The sequence below is a fragment of the Pinus tabuliformis genome, chromosome 8 (genome assembly GCF_031772625.1).
Source record: "Pinus tabuliformis cultivar Carrire ecotype Pingquan chromosome 8, CPIR1, whole genome shotgun sequence".
In the NCBI taxonomy this organism is placed as follows: domain Eukaryota; kingdom Viridiplantae; phylum Streptophyta; class Pinopsida; order Pinales; family Pinaceae; genus Pinus; species Pinus tabuliformis.
In genome coordinates, this window is record NC_142294.1 from 620,361,046 (window position 1) to 620,385,715 (window position 24,670).

The following is a 24,670-nucleotide window of genomic DNA, read 5'->3' on the forward strand; positions in this document are numbered from 1 at the left end:
TAAAAAACAATAAAATTAAAAAAATTAATCTTAAAATTGACAATCAGTAATATGAATAAAAATATAAACCTTTAAATAATTCAAATAATAACATATTACCATTTATAAAATATAAATAAATTAATAAATTTAATCTTAACTTTTAATTAAACATTAAATAATAACAACGATTTTTTTTGGATTTTTATTATTAAACTCAACGATTTTATTATTATTATTTTATTATTTTTATCACTAAACTTTAAAATATCACATGCTCTTTTCCAATATGGAACTCTACCAGCGTAAATATGGAATGGCCCCCATGGTTGGCCCTACATCCTATATAAATCCGCAAAATAACACATAAAAATATTAGATCGGAGCACAAGCAAACTCAGAAGTATTAGATCGGAACACAAGCGATCTCGGGCTCAAAGTTTGGCCATGGCAGCAGCAGAGGATGCCAATGGGCAACTCTTCCAATTTCTCAATCAGCTTCTCACCCAGGTAATATACGCAATGCTTATTTTCATGGCCGTGACATTGCGAAAGCATTAAGCTTGTGATTTTGGAGAATTAGATATTTCTTTCTGCGATAGTTTCCTATTCAATATAGAAGGCAGATGACATAGAGTTTTGGAAGGATAATATCATACCAATTATTTCAAATTCCTGTAACGGATCCCTCATTCTGTCTTTATATTTTTAACCGTGTCTGCAAATGAAAGCTCGCGGTTTTCTCAAGGGCTGTTGCATGTTTAGAAAGGAGCAAATTCACGGGCTTTGTATTTCTTAGCGCTGTTTTGCGTGACCTGATTCTCATATTAATCTCATAAAATATCTGTCGGCTGCCAGTGGGACATTGGTTCACTGGTGAAGTCAACGCAGTGTTAAGCCATACACCAAGTTCCCATCCTATCTGTCGTTTGCTCCACACATATAGCACGAGGTTCAGAGAGAAAGGGCCGTGTCAAGCAAATTTGGTGGAATAGATACCCTTCCAAATTTGCAGTTACTCAAAGGAAGTCTGATCTTTGCAATGCAGTCTCGCAGGCCATGTTCCTGTAAAGCGCTTCCGAAAAAAAACTAAAGGTTTGTTAGTTTAAAGCAACTCAAGAGTTACTTTGCATGTGTAGATAAGTAAATTGAATTCAACTACCAACAAATCGAGTTACTTTGCATGTGTAGATAAGTAAACTGAATTCAACTACCAACAAATCCATGAAACAATTCTTAAGCTAAGCAGTCCTGTGATATCCTCTCCAAATTGAGGGTTTATGGAGGACGAAATGGCCTATCCGACCCTGTAGGTTATAGTCTTGTAAAAACCCAAATTTTCCAATGTTGCCACAACATTGGGCAAAAATTGGTTTGGCTGGCGCGGAATTAGGGTTTGCACACACAACCCCTCACATTGTTGGAGCCCATGGAAAATATTTAAATAGAAGAGGGTTGAGATCAAATGAGACATCCTGAATTGTGGATCAGATCTTTTGTTTCTTGAGCTATAGCTATGAGGATTTAAGACCCCTTCTCTCCTATCAATTTCTATCAATTTCAGTGGTGCAAGATTCCACCCTAGTTTGTAAAATCTCTTTGCATTTTTATCTTTCTTATCTTATTCTGAAATCGAAGTCTATGATGAAGGTTTGAATTGCTGAAGTATAGCGAATGATTATACTCGAATTTCTTTGTGGCAATCCTCGGATTTTCTTGAGGTAGATCACCTATATTGACAGTAAACAAGCTTTGTGGCACGACAACGTTGTTATGGGCAAGTTGTCCGAACTCTGAGCAAGGATAAGCCTCACGAGACTGGTCTTGAGGCGTCCTGGGCAGTCCGAGTGTATTTACTGCGTCCTTTCTGGAATGATTCTTCTGCAGATCAGAGTACCTGAGGTTCAGCTCCTGCAAAAGACCACAAAGTTGCCACAGACCAAAGCGTTCCAGAGGGCTCTTCCGTAGACCGAGTTTCCTGAGACTCGACTCCTGTAGCAGACCAGGGTTTATCACAGTATGTGGGCACTTATAAAGTCACAGACACAACACATTAAAAGCAAAAATAAATCGCGGGTTTGAGGTAGACTAGGTTTATCATCGCTTAGATTGTACAGTGTTGGAAGTTGATTTGTATTACTATGATTACCATACGAAGTTCATACTGTGTTGAACAATAACATTGGATTGATGCGGATCTGCTGAACTTTCATGTTATTGATTGGTTTACTGCGTTATTGAAGGATTGGATCTATTGTAACATTTCTCTGCTGATTTTATTGTTCTATTGAGAAGCTTACAATGGATGGTTTGACCTAAAACTAAAATCATAAAGCATGAAACCCATGCTTAATAAATAATTTTCTTTCATAGTAAATTATGAATATCTCCCTAGTTAAGAGGAAGTGTTGAAGAATGTAAAAGCAAAAATAAATCGCGGGTTACTTGTGATGTTCTTGTAGTCTTATTAACTTTCTTTATGTTCTTTTATCTTCTTTTCATCAAGCAATCATCAAATCAAAACATGAAGATCAACGACACTAGATATAGGCACTCAACCAGGGCTAAAATCCCTCTATAGGGGAAAACCCAGTTAAACTCTTCCACTAGCAGATTCAAATCAAACTTGAGACAATCCAAGACCTTAGACCAGACTAAAAGACCCTCCTCACTCCACAAAGTCAGCCCTCAAGCTGTCAATGGATGGTTTGACCTAAAACTAAAATCATAAAGCATGAAACCCATGCTTAATAAATAATTTTCTTTCATAGTAAATTATGAATATCTCCCTAGTTAAGAGGAAGTGTTGAAGAATGTAAAAGCAAAAATAAATCGCGGGTTTGAGGTAGACTAGGTTTATCATCGCTTAGATTGTACAGTGTTGGAAGTTGATTTGTATTACTATGATTAACATACAAAGTTCATATTGTGTTGAACAATAACATTGGATTGATGCGGATCTGCTGAACTTTCATGTTATTGATTGGTTTACTGCGTTATTGAAGGATTGGATCTATTGTAACATTTCTCTGCTGATTTTATTGTTCTATTGAGAAGCTTACAATGGATGGTTTGACCTAAAACTAAAATCATAAAGCATGAAACCCATGCTTAATAAATAATTTTCTTTCATAGTAAATTATGAATATCTCCTTAGTTAAGAGGAAGTGTTGAAGAATGTAAAAGCAAAAATAAATCGCGGGTTACTTGTGATATTCTTGTAGTCTTATTAATTTTCTTTATGTTCTTTTATCTTCTTTTCATCAAGCAATCATCAAATCAAAACATGAAGATCAACGACACTAGATATAGACACTCAACCAGGGCTAAAATCCATCTATAGGGGAAAACCCAGTTAAACTCTTCCACTAGCAGATTCAAATCAAACTTGAGACAATCCAAGACCTTAGACCAGACTAAAAGACCCTCCTCACTCCACAAAGTCAGCCCTCAAGCTGTCCTTCCAAGCTTCAAAGATCAACTGCAATAATACTACATCAAAGACAAAATTTCAGCTCTACTGTTTTAGAATTTCGGCGCAGCTTCAGTTTTGCAACTGCAGCCCTCCTGCAGCTCCAGAATTTCGCACGTGGGAATCATAAGAGAGAGAAAATGGTCTCCAAACTTCTTTGCTAGTGTTTCCTCTTCTTCGCTAGGGTTTTTCTCCTTTCTTGAATTTCGCACCTTCTTTTCTTCTCCAACAACTGTGAATTGAACTTGTTGGTTGGTGCTTTGAATGAGGTCGAATAACTGTCAATATATAGTGAATCTGTGGGGTTGAATTCCCTTGATGAGGCCAACTTATCCTTCTTTGAGGCCAACTTGGTGGAGGAGAGGCCTAAATGACCTAATTTATATCAAAATAAATTTCTTCTTTGATAGATAAAGCCTAAGAAGGGACTTTTACATGATGACAATGACTCTTGACATAAACCCTAGAAGCTTACAATGGATGGTTTGACCTAAAACTAAAATCATAAAGCATGAAACCCATGCTTAATAAATAATTTTCTTTGATAGTAAATTATGAATATCTCCCTAGTTAAGAGGAAGTGTTGAAGAATGTAAAAGCAAAAATAAATCGCGGGTTTGAGGTAGACTAGGTTTATCATCGCTTAGATTGTACAGTGTTGGAAGTTGATTTGTATTACTATGATTACCATACGAAGTTCATACTGTGTTGAACAATAACATTGGATTGATGTGGATCTGCTGAACTTTCATGTTATTGATTGTTTTACTGCGTTATTGAAGGATTGGATCTATTGTAACATTTCTCTGCTGATTTTATTGTTCTATTGAGAAGTCAATTCTGTTCATTGAAGGGTACATTGATTATGTTAAATTAACTGCTCCAAGAAATTTTGTTGAAACCCTAGTATCCTAAGAAACACTTGGGCATATTTACTACAAAAAATTACCCTAGGACCTTACAGTGGTATCAAAGCACAAGTATCCTGCCTGCTTGTGAGTTCATGAGCCTTGTATGCTTCTAGTAGATACCAGCAATGTCATAGTAAGAAAGAAAAGAAGAGGACATCAAGACCTTTCAAATGAGTATTTAATAGCCCCCTAACTCCTCTTCGTTGGAGAGAAAATGAATATACAAGTTGAAGACCCATATTTTCTCAAGCCTACATAAGTTGGTCTACATGAAGTGAGGTTGACCCCTCTCCAATGGATGTGTCTCTTCAAATTATGGTCGAACAAGTATAAATAGGAGCTATGCTCGCCCATTTCATCCATCCAATTTGGCCAAGGAAAACAAGGATAAGGAACTCAGACCTGGAGCAAGAAAGACAAGTTCATATCTCATGAACTTAAAGAGAAGATAAAACAAGTTTCTCATGATTGTTACGTCTGGTTTTCTATGATTGTTTGGATCACTTTTTGGCATATCTCTGTTATGTTTTGGAGACATTTGTTTGCTGGATTTGTTGCCTTGTTTAGTGAAGAGATTTTGGCCCCTGAAGACTGTAACTAAAGCACTTGGAGCAGACCTCTCAAAGGCAAAGATTTTGGCCTTTGTAACAAACCTCTCTGTGCCACAAAACTCGACCTCTTGACAGTCTGCAACCTCAGCCCTAGAAGAATACCTCTGTAACTTGGCCCTGAGGTAAATTCTGAACATTATTCAGACCTATAGCAGACCTTTTTTCAGGCCTCTATAGCTCGGGTCCAAGGCCAGTGCAGACCTCTGTTTTGACCCTTGTTCAGACCTGTGGAGACCTCAAATTTCGTCTCTTTTTGTGCCTCATTCCAGAGACAAATTTCTTGAACAGAACTCGTTTTTGTGGAGCAGAATTTGGCTTGTTGAGCAGACTTACTCGGTCTTGGAGCAGACCTTGTAAACCTCTTGAACAGACCTATTTGGCCTTGGAGCAGTCTTTGTTGAGTAGAATTTTTGCCTCTGTTTAAGGTAGGGCCGAGAGACTCTCTTGGAGCTAGAAACGAAGACAAGCAAGGACTGAGATTACTTCAGGAACAACGAAGGAATTAAGGCCTGTTGTATGCGAGTTCAGGGCTACATGTTGAGGCATCTGTAATTGGAATGTTAGGACTGGATATTGACCTCAGGATTGAGATCCTTGTGGGCTAAGCAGAGAATACAAGGAAGAGAAATAGGGGGTATCCTTAAGAAGATAATTTGTTGAGCTGGTGTAAGACCTTGGTCTTATTCTTGAGCCAACCTTCACCTCTTAAGGAAGCCTTAATAGAGATTTGTTGAAGACATTTTGAAGATATTCTAGTAGCAGACCCTGAAGCATCCTTGGAGCAAATCTAGAAGCAGCCATTGCGAACAGTCTTCTGAAGCATTGCTTGGAGCATTTTTGTGAAGCATTGATTGAAGACTTGTTGGTTCTTTCATTGGAGAACTATTGAAGCATTCTTTAAAGCCTTGTTGGGAACAAAATTTAAACCTTTTCTTGGACATAACTTGGGCTACTGAAGCAGCCTTATTGAAGCTTTACTAAAGCAGACCTAAAACCTTTGTTGGAGCAACCTTAGAAGACTCATTGGGAAGACATCTTGAAGCAGTTGTGAAGGAAATCTTGGAGCACCCTTTTTAGAGGAACCTTGAAGACATCTATAGATGTGGTTTTGGAGACCCCTTGTTGCAGACATGGAACTGATCTATTTGTTGAAGCTGATCTTAAAGACCCCTTGGAGACATCCTTGAAGCTTGGTTGATGACATCCTTCAAGACTTGTTGAAGAAGCCTTTGGAAGAATTGAAGAAGCATTGAAGTCACCTTGAAGAATTGAATTGGATTAAGAGGGTTGGAGCCCTAGAGGATTGGAGTCCTCACACAGGGTTGGAGCCTTGTGAATAACCAGGTTGGAGCCTGGATTGAGATTGAGGATTGGAATTCTCAAGTAGACCAAGTTGGAGCTTGGATTTGTAGTGAGGATTGGAGTTCTCACCCAAGCTTGGAGCCTTGGAGAATTTGGAGAATTTATTGTACAAGTTGGAGCCTAGTTGTTTATAAGAGAATTGGAGTCCTCTAAAATTATTTTCTTGTTGTACATCTTGTGTTCTGGTTTAATTAATGATCTTAACTGGGATAATATAATTATTGTAAAAAAACATTGATTCACCCCCCCAGCATTTCCAACAATTGGTATCAGAGCCAATACCTTCAAGCACAACCTATCAGTTGGAAGGTAGATCCTAAGAACACAAATGGAAAAATTGAGAAAGAAAGGCTCCAAACCTTCTAAAGATGTCTCCTCTGTAGTCATGAAAACAGATGTAAAGTAGGTTGGCAAAGCTCCATTGTTGGATGGAACAAATTATGTGTCATGGAGCAACAAAATGCAGTTCTTTTTGATGGCTCTTGGCTGTGAAGTACGGGAATCAGTTGTTATTGGAGACACAACTACACATGAATAAAAAAATACAATACAAAAGCAATGGAAGCAATTTTGAGTGGTCTATTAGATTCTATAAAAGGCAAGGTGGGTTAATGTTCTTCAACAAGAAGACTTTGGGAAAAACTACAAAAGGTCTATGAAGAATCTGGCTTTGTGCCTGCAACTAGAGCATGTGGAACAAGAGCACAAGGATGATCATGAATCAAAGGAAGTAGATGAAGACACCAAGAGCATAAAGAAAATGAAGATGACAAAGACGTTGAAGAAAAGGCTGAAGTAAATCTTGAAGCAAAACTAATGACTGCTCTAGAAGAAATAAATAGTGAGAAAAGAAAATAAAGAGCTTGAAGAAAATGATCAAGACCTTGACCGTACAAAGGAAGAAGTTGTTCGCTTAAGGCTTTAAGAAGAAGAAATATCTAAGGACTTTAGTAAGCTTGAAGCAAAATTACACCAAGAAGAAAGGAGACACAAAGAAGAAGTCAACTCCCTAAAAGTTCAGCTAGAAGAAGCAAAGAAAGTAGAAGAAGTACTGAAGATCCAACTAATAAAGAAAAAAGAAGATTGTGAGAGGTTTGAAAGAGAGATTGTCTCTCTGAGAAACGAAGTTGACAAACTACACAAGGATATGAAGAGTACACAATTATTAGATAACATCCTCAGTTGTCAAAGGTCACCATTTGATAAACCACTTCAGTAGATCGTCAAAAGAATGCTACTCATCAAGGTATCAAAGCTTATTTCTTTGTTATTGTTATTATTGCACTAATTTTGGTCATAAAGCTAGAGATTGTAGAGCATACTACAAGAATGACTACAAAGACTATCTTAGATCAACTACTCTAGTCTCTACCATTTAAGTTCAATGTAGAATGCTATTAATGTCACAATATTGGTCATATAGCATGGGACTGCAGAAGCAACATGAAATGGGTTCCCAAACAAATCAAAGAACACAATTTATCTGAAAGTCCACCGAAGTTTGGAGAAGGAAACAAGAAAAGTCAAAAATAGAAGAACATGACGTGATAGTGCGTGCTCAATGCACTAATTGTTAAAACATCTTCAAGGTTGAGTGCTCCAATACAAAGTTGACTGGGCTGCACTATTTCAAGAGTAAAAAAACCTCCTTCAGATTCCAAGGGATAGACTCGAGAAGCTAGAACTCATTCCAACCTCAATTTGAAATATGGTTCAATTGCACTCCCACCAAGTTTCACTTAAGAAAGAGTCCTTTTTTCTGACTTCAAACATTTCTTGCCTCTTAGAGGCTTCATTGACATATCTTCCAGCCAACCAACTTCCCCACATTGTAGCCATGGAACACTTGTTATGTCATTTGAAAGCATTTTCTATTGAGTCCATTCATAAGGTGAAATGTAAGTTCTGAGAGGTCCACTGGTGCAATTAATATGTTTATTAAAATCAACTTTAAGCCCAACTTTAATACAAGAACAAGGAAAACAGGGGCAAGAGGTATCTCATGACGCAAGAGATGGATTGATCCATATAGCAGTCCTTTGTATGGATGTGTTATGTAAGTTGATTTTCTAATGTGCTTGAGGAAATGTTATCTGTTTCAAGCAGTGCGGAAGAAGTTAAAGATGACATGGATATTGAGTTGGAATAACAATTGAATGGAATGTCGTTCATCTTTTAGTTGTTTGGAAAACTTGTTTATTGCATCCATATATACTTGGGAAGAGGGTGTTCCATCCATGAAGACTTCCAATGTATCATAAACCTACCAATTGGCAACAACATTGAAACTTCATCAAAACTTGTACTAGATCATAAAATACATATACAAAGATGCTAAAGGGTAAGCCCTTGACATTACAACATTGGTGAAAATTCAATGTTGGATTACAAGGAATTCCGGATGTCAAAACAAAGATGTTTTTAGAATCTTCAAAAATGTTGGAAAGATGAGGGTCTGCACCAAATATTGTTACATACAACTCTCTCATTAGTTGAATTACACCTCAAGGTAAAATACAAGAAACAAGAGAATTCAAGGACATCACACGCAAAAGTTGGCTCCTAATTGTGGTCAGCTGGAGGAAGCATACAACTTTTTGAATGCAATGAGAGGAAAGCATATAATGTTGCATGTGTGTTATTTCTTCTTGCATGCATGAGATTTTTGTTCTAACCCTTGGTTTTCATCTTCCAAAAGGTCTTATGGACTTATACTACTGTTGGAATACCTCTGCACCAACCCTAACAGATTAGGTGTCCAATAGGTGAAAACAGTCTTAGCCTCTGTAGGTACACATCAATGCAATATGTATCAGATGGCTTCAAATCATCGTTGACTTTGTTTGGAAGAACAGAGGAAGTCCAAATATTTAAATGATATTAATAGACTCAAATTTATTATGGGAATGCAATATCTCATATTACCTTTTCCTTTTCTTTCTATGGAAAGGAAAATGGAAAAACTTTGGCCACATCCTAGCCACAGTATAGTGTTTATCTGTAGTAGCATTATTTGTTGTATTTACGAGCTTGAATAAACTATTAATTGCATATAAATAATGGCATAAGATAACAAACGAAGTACGTAGACAATACAAATATTTTATGGTAAAATGTTGAGAGTGTTAATTTTTCCTTGAATCTAACACTGACAATTCATTAACCTAGTAGATTGCAGATCTATTGAATAAATGCACAATTAGATTTTTAACACAATTAGTGAAAACTAAAATCATACAACTAATCTCAATCAAAATAACACAAATAGATTCTGCCCAATCAACAATTCTTCATTACAATTTTGAACTTATTTGGGCACTCGTAGTAGGATAATAGCCCAATTGAGAAAATTATAGATATGCAATGCTTTGGATCTGATTGAGTAGATCAAACCTTAGATCGATCCTTGATCTCCTTGGCTAATCTGGATCTCTGATGTTTCATCCCACCCGTAACTTCCTTGAACCCAACACACCAGAGTATCGAACTCCTTGAGAAAATCTCTCTCAAAGGCTAGTGGCACTGTATGGTTTGTCTTATCCTCTCTTTAGCCTTTCTTTCATAACTGTACATTGAGCTAAATCCATAACCATATCTTCCAAAGTGATTGATGACTGAGATTGGATCTCACCTCACTTGAGATCAATGATTGAGACTAAAACACAGTCACTAAAGTAGTTTACTTTATTTTTTGTAAGTTTACTTTAGCTCAATTAGCTAACCTAATAATTATGTGTTTTTCCTAAGTTGAACCTAGGCTAAGTTACATTAACAACTTGTTCATATTTGAGCAAGTGTCCTAAGGAGATCTAGGGTGAGTTCTTACTCGCCTAGACACTTAGGCTTGTGTAAAAGTATCTACATGAGCTACAAATATCAACACTCCCTCTTAGCGAGAGAGGTACTTCTGCCCCCTGGAACTGGATTTGATCTTGGAACTGCATCTGTTGCCATGGATGCTCCCTCTAAACTGTAAACCTTCCCTTAGTCTGGAAGCATCCTCAAAGTCTTACTCCCTTTTTTTACTTCCTAGAAGCCTTGTGTTTCTGAACATCCTATGAGGTCATCTCATTCTAAGAGACCTTCTTGACAAAACTTCTTGAGAAATTTGCTGATTGCTTCTCCCCACCTAAACCTGAAGGTTGACTCTTTCTTAGCAGCTTATCCTTCAGAGCTTCCCACTACTTTTTCTCTGTCACTATTCTACTTCCTCCTTGTGGCCCCTGTACTAAGTCCTTTTAGTGCTCACAAGAAAACTAATGATTTATAGATTTGCAAAGATCTCCTTCGTGGGTCTGTCTCAGTCATTTGAGACACCTATGAAATAATCCATTGCCAATCCCCCGACTGGTATAGTCTTCCTCTCTCCCTCTGAGGTTGCCTTTGCCAATCCTGATGGCAGACCCTACTAGTGCTGCCCTTCGTACCATACTCTATCGACCACTATTGGCTCAGGCCTGTCGTGGCAGATAGCTTCTGCCGCTTGACCCCCTGTTGGCTTTGACACTCTGCCAACTCTAATGCCTAAACAGTCTACTTGTCACTCGATTAGACGTCTTGATTTCTCATCTTGATGGCACTACGACCCAGTCTCACAACTACCCTGTTGACTAGACCCCCTCGAACTCTGTTGATGCAACCCTCTCTTGAGCTCGGTGTCTCCTCTGCGGCCGGTTCGCCCATTGTTAGAAAATCAGAAAGGCAGAAATATTCAGTGTTGATAATATCGCCGAAATATCGGCGATATTCGCAAATATCGCGATATTTTCGGCGATACGAAATTTCGGCCACGAAATAGCGCGATATTTTCATGTTTTTAATTTCTCGCGAGAATTCCGAAATTTCGGCGATATTTTCGTAAATATCGCGCTACGACTGTAAATATCGCCAGGTTAGGTTTAATCGGGTTATAAAATGGTTATTGTGTTTTCGATGCCCGTCACTTTGTTTTCGTGCGAGCTGGAGAGTGAGACGGAACCGGTGGCGGTCGGTGCTGCGAAGGAGGGTTTACCCGGTGCTTAAAACATAAAAGGTATGAATCTTCAATCGTTCACATTGAATCCGACATCGTCCGAGTCCCGACGTCTTCACTGTTCAATAATACAACGCAACGCTGCAACACATTATATTGGTATACAAGCAATAATGCAATGTTGCTATGCAATGTGTTCATTCCTATGCAAAGCCACCAGCATTCATTCTTATGCAATGCGATATGGTCTTCAAATGCATTTGGTAGAAGGTCAATGCCATATGTTCTTCAATGCATTAACTTCAAACCAGTCAACAGCGTAAACCAGTGTACACTGTAAACCACAGTTGTAAACCAGTGTTTTATAACATGTTGCATATAGTTCAAAGCAGTGTTGAATCCACGAAGAGTCAGACTGGAATGCTTTGAGAGTTCTAGCAAAGGTCATGCTTAATCGTGCCCATGTTCTTATTTTTCTTTTGGCTGAATGTGGTTTCATGTTTTGTTGTCATGTAAATGACAAATGGTTATATTTTTATGTTATTACTTTAAGGCTTAAGCTTCTTTTCTTGCTGGAATAAAGTTATAAACACTAGAACAGCAATAAAATTAGAGCAGAAAATTGTAGATTCAAATGTCAAATAGTTGCCTTACAATACAGCATAGCAGCTCTGCATATCTCCACAACAAACTCTGATTTTTGCCCAAGAATGTTCTCAGTTTCCAGCACCTATTGTAGAGCCTTTTTCCCATGAAATCACAACTTGGAAGTGAAGGAGAGGCCTTCTTTTATAGCCTTTATCCATAACCCAACAAAATAATAATAAAGTAATGAGCTAGAAGCTTTCTCCATATGGGTTGTTAGCTTGCTTGTGATTGGTGTAGCGGCTAGCCTATTAGGATTGAATAGGTATTATCAATTTATCATTTTGTTTGAGAAGAGTGTTTTGAGATATTGATGTTTTAATTTGTTTATTTCATTTAAACATAAGACAATACGTTTTCTGATTTCTTTGCTTAATAATGATGTTTTCTTCCCTTTCTTTCTGCCCACCATTGTTATATGAAATCACGGTAAAAATTAGTTTTTAAATAGTGATTCTGTTTGATTGAAAATATTTGTGCACACAGAGAAGCGAGGTGCTCTACAACTCAGGTGGAAATAGTTATTTGTGTCCATCTTCATGTGTGTGTGATGCTTAGAAAAGGGCAGCATACAAAGGTCGCTGTGTGTGTGTGTATCTTCTCAATTGGTTTGAACTTTGGTCTACATCCCCAGGGCTGTCATAGATGACCTGCTGATAGCCAGGGGGCAGTGAGGGAAAAGTGGGGGTGCATTACACTTGTACCCCTCACTCAACCTGGAATTTATAACACTGTCACAATACAGCAGCCAGCTAACCAGACCTCCAGTGACAGCATGACCTCCTGGGGTCAGCAGGATATGTGATGTTATTTTGTTTGAGTCCTTGATTGGACAATTATCAGGGATCAGCAGGATTTGGTATCGCCTTTGAAGTTTGATGTATCATTTCTATTTGACATCATATATATCAATGCCTTCTTCATATTTATGTGCCAATGTGTTTAGTTCATGTTGTTATTGCTTTATATGTTTAGAAATCTGAAAAAAATGAATATATTATGCATTTTTTATGCTTGCCGATATTTGCCGATATTTTGCCGATATTTTCGCCGATATTTCCGATAAGATATTTTCCGGACCCTCGCCGATATTTTCCCGATACCGATATTATCAACACTGGAAATATTCTCTTATATTGATAATTACTTGTGATATTCTTGTAGTCTTATTAACTTTCTTTATGTTCTTTTATCTTCTTTTCATCAAGCAATCATCAAATCAAAACATGAAGATCAACGACACTAGATATAGACACTCAACCAGGGCTAAAATCCCTCTATAGGGGAAAACCCAATTAAACTCTTCCACTGGCAGATTCAAATCAAACTTGAGACAATCCAAGACCTTAGACCAGACTAAAAGACCCTCCTCACTCCACAAAGTCAGCCCTCAAGCTGTCCTTCCAAGCTTCAAAGATCAACTGCAATAATACTACATCAAAGCTAAGTTACCAGGATTCGGATACGGATACGGATACGGATACGGATTCGGATCCGGATCCGCCAATGTTTTGAAAAGTCAGGATCCGGATACGCGAAGGAAACAGCAAGTACAAATAATATAAATATTTTTTTTATAATTTTAAAAATAAGAATTATAAATTTTATAATATATAGTTTATATATATTTGTAAAATGTAATACTTATATAAAATAATTAATATATTCCATTAATAAGCTTAGAATTAATATATTATTTATGTATTAAATAATAAGTATTCATACAAATTAAATAGTTTATAATTAACGTAAAACATAATAATAACTATTATAAAAATTATTATTATTATAGTTTATAAATTACCTATTAAAAAAAAATTATTATAAATTAAATTAAAGAACAAAACTATTGAGATTCATTTATAAAGTGAATTGAATTATAAATTATCAAGATAAAGTATCGGAGACCAAACTCTTGGGAGCTGGGAATTTAAAATATTTAATTATTATAAATTAAATTAAAGTGAATTGAATTATAAATTATCAAGATAAAGTATCGGAGACCAAACTCTTGGGAGCTGGGAATTTAAAATATTTAATTATTATAAATTAAATTAAAGAACAAAACTATTTAGATTCATTTATAAAATGAATTGGATTAGAAATTTAATAAGATAAAGTATCAGAGACCAAACACTTGGGAGATGGGAAGTTAAAATCCACGTTAAGTGCTATGTGGGCAAAATAATTTTACGTGGAAATTGGAGGCTAACAATCGCGTGACACACATATGTTCCGACAGACATTTATCAATGTTAAATAATATGTTAAATGCCCATTTCAATAATCGTTTGACGCACATATGTTCTGACAGACTTTTGTTACCCAACTGGTCCAACCAACGCACCTTCATTTGCAGAATCGATCAAGCCGCCGCCATAGAACACATGATTTTGTAGGTTTGGATTTATTTACTACGAAAGGTTCATTATTTTTGAAAGTGACTCTTAAAGTGCACAGTGCGGATCCCAGTGGATCCGGATCCGGATCCGTATCTGATCCGGGGATCCGCGGATCCAACTACCTAGCCCCACGGATCCGGTAACATAGCATCAAAGACAAAATTTCAGCCCTACTGTTTTAGAATTTCGGTGCAGCTTCAGGTTTGCAACTGCAGCCCTCCTGCAGCTCCAGAATTTCGCACGTGGGAATCATAAGAGAGAGAAAATGGTCTCCAAACTTCTTTGCTAGTGTTTCCTCTTCTTCGCTAGGGTTTTTCTCCTTTCTTGAATTTCACACCTTCTTTTCTTCTCCAACAACTGTGAATTGAACTTGTTGGTTGGTGCTTTGAATGAGGTCGAATAATTGTTAATATATAGTGAATCTGTGGGGTTGAATTCCCTTGATGAGGCCAATTTATCCTTCTTTGAGGCCAACTTGGTGGAGGTGAGGCCTAAATGACCTAATTTATATCAAAATAAATTTCTTCTTTGATAGATAAAGCCCAAGAAGGGACTTTTACATGATGACAATGACTCTTGACATAAACCCTAGAAGCTTACAATGGATGGTTTGACCTAAAACTAAAATCATAAAGCATGAAACCCATGCTTAATAAATAATTTTCTTTCATAGTAATTATGAATATCTCCCTAGTTAAGAGGAAGTGTTGAAGAATGTAACTATGAAAGAAAATTATTTATTAAGCATGGGATTTAGGTGCGTATCCAAGGTCGGAGCTCCAAGACCAACGCCACCCTCCCTACTTCGGGATCTAGACATCAACACATAGGCTGACTAGATGTCCTCCCAAGCATCTTGTTGCCCCAAGATGCTTGATCTCTCCTAATCAACTAAATCAGATATATATCTACCAATCTAAGCATGCGTCAAATGTTTAACCTTTTTACGGAGAGATCCCGCACAAACACAACGCCAATCAGTAATAAACTTTCATATTTAGCACAAACCTTTGAGGTCCTTAATCATTCTGATGCTGCTTAGATTACATCTAGTTGGAGTCTTTACTTCAACTTTTCCAACACCAAACTCAGCCTCAACACTTCTTCCAAAAACATCCATGTCTTGTTAACAACTTTATCAATCATGAATAACCATCAATAGTGCTTCAACTATTCTTCGATCTCAAACATCCTTATGGCCTTTTCATCAAATCATTCATTTTTCTTCAAGCTCCCTCTCAACTCAGGAGATATACACTTTCCTTTATCCAAGTAACTAGGGGACAAGTCCATTAACTATCTTATTCTTTCAGTCACATAGGTTCTTCCTTTTTGCATCAATAATTCATCAAATAATTTAGACCTTCCAAAACTTCATCATTCCTTCACATGGCAACATGATCATCTATCGAACTTTAATAACGTCGAGGTTCTCACAACTAACTCCCTCTTTCCATCATGCTCAACATCTTCATCATTCTTATAGCTTCCTTCATCATGCTCATCATTATTATCGTTTTCAATTACAAACATCTTCAATATATTGAAGATTATGTACCTGCAAAACTTTAATAACAAGTACAACCAAATACAAATATATAGGAGCATGAAGTTAACTATATCAAAATCATGTCATTACATTGGAAGCATCAAAACATTCAAGCTTTAGACATGAAATACCTAAACTTAGTTAGGTTCATAATCAACAAGGGTCACATCTTTTATATATTAGACTTCAACAACTTGCTAGGGTTTTGTCACAGACCCTAGTCTCCATCTTTGAGGCATAAAGCCTTAGATATCAACAACTTAATCAAGATATCAATCCAATCATCTAAGGTTTCAACAATATGCTTTTAAAATTTCATGACAGATTCTACTAGGGTTTTGTTATATACCCTATATTTCATTAATAAAACTAAATCATCAACAATCAAGTTAGCATACTCACATATACATATATAAGGTTTTATTATTATGCACTAGCATCTCATATCAATATCTACTAGGTAAACCCTAGATACAAACATCAAGACATCGAAGTTAGATATACAACAATTTTAATCCTGCTACGGTTTTGATCATACAAAATAATATATACCTAGTGTTTCATTCCTAGGAACTTACTTTAACTATCAAAAGAGTTATGTTCATAAACATTGATTCACCAATCCAAAAATCTAGGGTTTCATTATATAATCTAGACATCAACAATAAACGCTGAAAAGGCTAGGGTTTTACCATAACAATACCAAAACCCTAAACATCAAGAGAATAGGATATTGTATGATCTAAACAAACCCTAAGTAGACTAGGGTTTCATTATTGACACACCCTTAACATTGAAAGGCTAGGGTTTTACTAAAATGATTGAACAACAAGAGATAGTATGATAAAGGTAGATTAAATCTAAAGATTAATCACCCTAACAAGAATATTTATTATTCAAAACCCTAGATATAAAGATGTCAGTAAGTAATATAAAGTAAATTTCAAGTGAGAATGATCATATCTTTTGCAACAAAACTTGTAGTCTAAGACATACCTTTGCAAAAGTAAAGTGAAAACAAGATTATCAAGCTATGAAATAACTAAACTATGAATGAAATGAAATGACTGAGTTATACTAAAGAAAACGAGATGATTGAGTTATGTAAAGTATCATTTTGAAGGGCTTCCTTTCAACAAAGCTTCTTTCATGACTCAAGTCTATCCTTTGAAGTTTCCTCCATAACCTTTGTGTATTCTGGAAGCTTTCCTACCAACAAAAATATAAAGAAAAAAGGTTACGAGTATACAATACAAACAAATCTCGATGTGAGGAGGAAACCAAACATGGAAAATGAAACAAAGAGCAATATACTTATCTTTTGGTAAAAGGGTGAAGGCTCCCTCTTAATCTAGTCTTCCTGAGGGATACCTACAACTTATACAATCCAAAAAGTTCTAACAAGATATATTAGATCTACAAACACCAGAAATCAGAACATAAAAGAAAACATTGCAAAACTTGAAATAGTAGCCTTAGAAGGATATGTAAGAGAAGACTCAATAGTATAAGTGTTTGACTTTGGATTCTTCAGTCTTGTTCTCCTTAGGTGGAGCTTCATCGACAACAGTTGCATGTTATTTTTCTCTCTTCTTATTCCTTGGATTTTCAGGACATTGACTTTTGTAGTGTCCCATCTTATGACAATTATAACATTCAATCTTTGATAGATCAACCTTCTTCTTTGGTCCTTTGAACTTCTTGTATACTCCCTTCTTCTTGTGATGAGCAGAGTAAGCATTTGAAGTGTTGTTTTCTTCATCCTCCTTTTTGTTACTTACTAATGAGACGCAGGCTTCTTCTTGACTGCATGCATTCCACATTTGTTCAAAGGTTGGTGTATCTTTCCAACTGTTAATTCCTGATGCAAAAGAGCTCCAAGATTTTGGTAGACCTAGTAGTGTAGCAATCACGAGTTCTTTCTCTGGTACAACTTCATCAATAGCTTGGAGTTCATCTCTTATTCTAGAGATCCTTACAAAATAGGATGATATAGTGTCATCTTTTGTCATCTTTATTGTTCTTAGTTCATTCTTGAGACTAGCCATCTGACCAATATTCTTGATGGTAAACAACTTGGAGAGGGTTTCATACATTTCTTGTGCAGAGTCTATATTGGATATGTATGGGATTAGATTGTCCTTCACTCCATCTATTATTAGATTCATGGCCAAGATGTTAGTTTCCATGTACTTTTCCTTTCCTGCATCATCTGTAGGTTTCTTAACTTTTCCTTGAACAAAATCCAAAACTTTATGCTTAGCAAGAATAAGATCTATCCTCTTCTTCCATGCCCTGTAGTTGGAGGCTCCTTCTAGCTTATTTTCAGTCTTCATTGTTATGTATTCTTTTCTTGATGTAGATAGTAGGCTTTTCTTCTTATATGATCCTTTCCTTAATGATCTTCTTTTGTTCCTTCCTCCTTAACCCTTCTTTCAATAGACCTTCAAGCTGCCTTTTTCATTCCTTCTTCACCTTAGCTCTAATACCATGTTAGAAAGTCAGAAAGGTAGAAAGATTCTCTTATATTGATAAACTAGATTGGTAGCCAAATGGATAACACTTTGACTATTCCAAAATACAAGAACGTCTTCCAAACTTACCCAAAAGACCCCTCGACCAAATTGCCTTCTTGCATGAATGTGAGACAATGATATATTTTTCCTTAGTAGTGGATAAAACAACTGTTTCTTGAAGCTTTTAATCCAACTAATAGATCCTCCTTGAAGATTAGAGACATAACCTGAAGTAGATCTTTTGTCCAAATCACTTGCAAAATTTGAATCAACATAACCACAGGCAAAATCATTGTAACAGTTAAAGGTAGTGCAATAATCACTTGGTGCCTCTAAAATATCAAAGCACCAATTTCACTACCTTCCAATGCTCTCTTCCTGGATTTGCATTGCATCTACTAGCAACATATATGGTCTAGTACATACCATCGCACAGATCAAACTTCCTGTTGCATTGGTATATGAAACATGAGACATATAATTCTTTTCTTCTTCACTACTAGGACATAAACCTGAAGAAAGATTAAAATGGTAAGCTAAAGGGTATTTACAGGTTTCACATTATTCATACCAAGTTTTGAGTATTTTCTCCACATACTTCATATTGTGATAATCAAATATTAACATTTTTCCCGTCTCTGTGTAATTTCCATGCCCAAGATTTGTTTTGCTGCTCCTAGATCCTTATAAGTTATATCAAAAGTCAAGCCAACTGAGCCTTTAACTTGTTGATCTCATCCGTGCTTTTGCTCGCAACAAGCATATTGTCAATATATAGCACCAAGATAATGAATATACCATTCAAGCTTTTGAAGTAAACACATTGGTCATACTCACTTCTAGTATAATTTTGGCTCACCATGAAGGAATCAAACTTGTACCATTGCCAGGGAGATTGCTTCAGGCCATACAGTGGGTTCTTGAGCTTGTAAACAAACTTTCTTTTGCAATGTTGAAATAATCCTTCTAACTGTTCCATGCATATTTCTTCATTTAAAGCTCCATGTAAAAATGTTATTTTAACATCTAACTGCTCTAACTCTAGATCAAGTAAACTGTAAAGCAACTAGTACTAATACAATACAAATACAAGCTTAGCTTTTGGTGAAAAGATCTCATGGAAATCAATACCTTCCATCTGAAAATAACCATTTGCTACCAGTTTAGCTTTATATCTTTCAACTTTACCATCAACACACTTCTTTAATTTGTAGACCCAGTTACACTCATCAACTTTCTATCTTTTGGAAGTTCTATGAGGTCCTAGGTTTTATTTTTATCCAAGGCCTCCATTTCTTCTTTCATTGTGATCTTCCATATTTAGCATTATCAATATTATCTATTGCTTCCTGATACTAAGAAGATTTCCAACTTTAGTAATCAAAGCAATAGACGAAACAAAATTGGTATTACCTCTCAAGAGGATTTGTCCCAAGTATGTCCTCTTGGTTTTGGCTGTGAAATTTTCACATTTTCCTATATATGTTCAATAACCACAGCGTCTTTATCATCATAATCTTCTTCCTGCTTCCTAGCTTCTGTAGATGGTTGAGTCTCCAATTGAAATTGTTGATTTAGTGGTAATTGTTCCTGTTTCAAATTAACTCTTACAATATCTAATTTAATGAGGCGGGATTCATCAAATGCTATATCTCTGCTAATGATGATTTTGTGGGCAGTAGGATTGCACAATATATATCCCTTAACTACATCATAACCAACAAAGACCACTTCTTTGATCTAGGGTCTAACTTAAAAACATTGGTTTTTAGGAGTAAGATCATAAGCTTCAACAACCAAGTCGTGAAGATCTCCTTCTCCAATAGGCTGGACACCTTCAACGTGGTCTGTGGGCCACACTGCTATGCATGGGATTGAAATGGGTCCCAGTGGGCCCCATTAACACTAAACAGACTCGTCCCTTCCTTTGCGGATATGTCCACAGCTCAATACGGCAGTCTCACGATCAGCTGACAAAAAATAGTCTTGTATGGCCCACACAATCTCAATGGATGCAATCCTCCTCTATGTGAGTTTGTAATAAATTATAAACCCTTGTCTTGATACTCAGTGGATGTAGTCGACCCACTCTTCCTCTGTGCCATGATTCAGTCTATTGGTATTAATCAAGAAGAAAAATTACAATCAGGCATTCAACCACAATTTATCTCTTGAGCTACATAGATATATCTATAAGTTGGAATCATATATGAACTGCCATCGGTTATACAAACTACCAAATATTTACTTGATGTAAATTTCGAACCTTACAGTATAGTTTTCTTTTAATTGTTGGCATGATTCCAACATTATTTTCAGTAATTCTTTGACATCCAAGTGTCCACGCTCCATGGAGGCATTAGTTGTTTGGCCATGCATATTACTATGGGTTCATTACTGTCTCTGGCAGGATTTAAACAACATTCTTTCTCCAATTTGAATGGTCTTTCTAGTCTTTGTGATTGACAAGAAAAAATTTGAACATATCTCTATGTCGATTGTTAATTTCCATATGAAGTTTGCCATCTAGTCTCCTCTAATTGTCAAGCTCTAGCAGTATTTGGACCATCTTATCTGTAAATCTATATACAGATAACCATTTTAGATAATTCTCGGGAAAATATGGGAACCAAAAGTGTTATTCATTGATACTTAGAATTTTAATGATCTCAGTTTTAGAACCATGGAGACCCTTGTAACTGACAAATTTGAAGTCGGGGGCTTTATGCGAATGCAACAGTGTAAGTTCCTCAAAATACTAAAAAGTTTTGAAGTTTTGTTAAGCTTGTCTAGTTTTTGGTGAATGCAATGTTGTGATCTATATAATATTGATTGTGGCATTTGTCACTGCTGAAAGAAAGTCTCCAGCATGATGATTTTTAGAATTTAGAATTACTCATTTGATTGCTTGCGCACAGGTGGAAGATGAAACCAATCAACCAGAGACTGAATTGAGATCGAAAATTAAGGCTCTTGAATTGGAGACTACCAAAGTACCTTCAATATCATCAAAGCAACCAGATGAGGCAGGGTGTGACTTTCCTTTTTTGAATTAGATGGATTCAGTTCTTCAGCCTTTATAAGGGTTTCATTGACTATCTAGCATGACTTTTTCTTCCTCTTTTGCAAGTTGCTATCTAATATTGAACTCGTTCTCATTTCTTGTAGCTTGAAATAGCCAAGGAATTGGACAGGATGTCAGCCAAGTTAGAATCTATTGATGAATTATTGTCTTCATCATCTCCAGCAGATCTAGAAGTACAGAGCCTTTTAAGTGGAACTGCAGATCTATGGATGCCTGTCATCACTGCTACCACTGAGGAGCGTCAGGCATTTGCAGCTTCTGTCACTGCAGAGGAGCAAGACACTTCAAATAATGGAATTAATGGCTAAGACCTCTCTGTAATACTAATCCAAACTTTGAAGATGTTATTATATATGTTCAGTACTTCGTGGGTTTTACACAGTAAAAGTATTCTTCCATAATGTGATATATTTATGCTTTGAAAATTGTAATTTTTTTGGCCACACTAGATCAGATCAAAAGCTTAATTGGAGACTTAATTGATGCTTCCATTTTTCTACAGGAAATTGAGTCCACTGTGCTTTCTTTCGAAGGAAGCTTTTAACAATTCCATATTTTGTCAAGTCTGCCTACTCCTTATTCTTCTTTTTTTTCATTAGGGCATTCAATTAAAATCTAATTTTATGATCTTATGTTTCTCTATGTGATGTTGAGAAATTGGATGGACATTGCTTTAAAGTTTAAATATGTGATATGGTGCTTGATTTGATCACATTCCAGCGGATGAAGGTATAACAAGATTTCATGAATTGGTCTCATGTCTTTATATTATTCAGTTAAAGAGGGTTTGCAACAGAAATTGCCTCACAGGGGTGATGCTCTTTACTCAGAATTCTCTTGGAATCATGAAATTCAGAATCTTGGCAGAAGTGTTTATAGATCTGCATTTGCATGATCCAGGCAATTTCTGGTTGATAGGAAACACTTGCTCTTGTGAAAGGCATTTCTTGTAAAGACCAAAATAATCTCAGAATGTTGGAGATGAGTCATAACTAAGGGGAAATTTTTGCGGTGACAGGAGACTTTCCGAGACACAAAATGTCACTTGTTAATATATGACATGTAATTTACCTAATAATATTATATAATAAATGTTATCACAAACAAGAGTTATGGCCAATTTGGTAATAGGTATGGTAAATATATAAATAACTCCAATACATTGGATCATGATCACTTACTCTCTCCTGTTACACTCCAGGTTGCATTCTATTCTATATTGATCTGTCCACTTCATTTCAATTCCTTTTCTGCACTTTACGTTTTAATATTTTTCTAGCAGTCTGAAAATCATTACATAAACATTCCTGCACTGCCTTGGATGTGCCATGGAGAGCGGTCCCACCAGAGGCTGCTATTGGTGCAACAGGCAGACTGATGACTGAGGAGTAGATAGTGATGGTTTTGGGTGACATTCCCCAGAGGATTGGTACTGACTGACCTGGGTGACTGTAGGTGGCCTTCCGGTGCTGGAGAGATGACCCAGATCTTTATCCATGTTGTCATATTGGCTGATGAATTTAGATCCATGAAAGGAGGATTGTGGAGGTGACACAGGGGGTGCATGGTAGGCCCAAAAAAATGAAAACTCTTTGTGCAGCTGAACTAATTCAGTCTTGAGCAAAGGTTCAACCATCCTCCTAGCATCATGGTGCTGATTACACACAGCAATAATTTGCTGTTCAACATTTCTTTGAGTACTGTTCACTTTTTGAGGGACCACATACCCTTGGGGTACCTTCCATCTTCTGTCGATGCTCCTGCATCAGACTCCCTTGGTTAGCAAAGTAAAGCACGACCTCATGCTATTGCTGCATCCTTCTCTCCCCTTCTTCTGGTGCTGTCTTGATCTCTTGTCCTAGTTCTTTCTGCAATTTACTTATGCAGATTTTTCACCACTCTTTCACATCTATCCGGTATTCACTTTACGGGACCTGGCACTCTCTCACAACCTCTACCCACCAACCTCTCTACTGGAGCTGTCTTCCTAACAGCATCTACCCAGCAATCTTCTGTCTATCAGAGTTGTCTTTCTTACAGGATTCAAACCTGCAGCCTTCTCTTCTCTTTTCTCATTGTTGTCTGGGTCTCTTCCTTTCAAGAATTTTATTGCAACAGCATCTTTTTTCTGAGAGGTCTTTATCTCTTCTCTACAGCTTCAGGGTATTGTCTTGTCTATCGTTTTGGCAGCACTTTATCTTGGCAGTCCCTTGTATATTCTTTCTGGTTGTCTTCTCTTAATGTTCTTATCGTCTCTCTTTCTCCTCTTTCTAGCAATTTTCCTGCTCTGATACCTTTGACACGGGGCATGGTAGGCCAAAACAAAATCAAAACTCTTAGATTTGTACACAAATCGTGATGTTTTCAAGTAATATTAATTTGATATTATATACTTGGTTGAAGGAAATGCCATGAATATGGCAAGAATAGACATTGTATTTAGTTGCAAATCTGAAATTGTAACTTTAAAGAGGTAAGAAAATGAAAGCGAGTGAAAAAGTTAAGCAGGGAAAGGAAGCTCTGGGAAGATTTGAGGTAAGTCTTTATTTTGAGAAGGTTGAAGTCCGTGAAAGGAGATGTGAGACAGAAACTGTAACTAAGACGGGAAGTGCGCCACTTATCGTACCTGTAAATATTTTTCTTGGCATTAAATTTCAGATCAGAAATTTGCAATTTGTAATTTTTCTGAGACATTCTGCATCTTACACGATGTTTTATATTATATGAAACCTCTTCTATGATGCACAATGTCTCAGAAAAAATTACAAAATGCAAATTTCTGATCTGAAATTTAATGCCAGGAAAAATATTTACAGGTAAATAAGTGGGGCACTTCCCCGTCTTAGTTACAGTTTGTTTCATATCTCCTTTCATGGACTTCAACCTTCTCAAAATAAAGACTGACCTCTGATCTTCCTTTCTCTGCTTGACTTATTCACTCACTTTCACTTTTTTACCTCTTTAAATTTACAATTTCATATATATATATATATATATATATATTGCATTGCCTTTGGGGACAGGGGGGACGAGTTTCCGGTATGGCTAGAGCACGCCCTCAAATTTTCTAGGGGAGGTCAAGTTGGAGATGGTATATATATTGTAAAAGAATAAATTCCAGCCATCTTCACCTCCATCAGCCAGCCATATAAATGATGGAGGCAAT

General features: G+C 36.5%; 1 protein-coding gene across 1 annotated transcript; it reads left to right on the forward strand.

Annotated features, from left to right (window-relative positions):
* Positions 1-334: 334 nt before the first annotated feature.
* Positions 335-22,010, forward strand: LOC149237032 (ecotropic viral integration site protein). The gene is made up of 3 exons (XM_089372559.1): positions 335-489; positions 21,338-21,445; positions 21,588-22,010. Exons 1-3 carry the CDS (start codon positions 427-429, stop codon positions 21,810-21,812), a joined length of 396 nt encoding a protein of 131 aa, XP_089228685.1. The 5' UTR covers positions 335-426; the 3' UTR covers positions 21,813-22,010.
* Positions 22,011-24,670: the final 2,660 nt, after the last annotated feature.

Excerpts from the sequence above, each read along its gene's own strand:
- LOC149237032 (XM_089372559.1), top strand. The coding sequence starts at position 427 with ATGGCAGCAGCAGAGGATGCCAATGGGCAACTCTTCCAATTTCTCAAT. Across the intron at positions 490-21,337 it reads TCAATCAGCTTCTCACCCAG|GTGGAAGATGAAACCAATCA; the intron begins GTAATATACGCA and ends GCTTGCGCACAG. Across the intron at positions 21,446-21,587 it reads CATCAAAGCAACCAGATGAG|CTTGAAATAGCCAAGGAATT; the intron begins GCAGGGTGTGAC and ends CATTTCTTGTAG.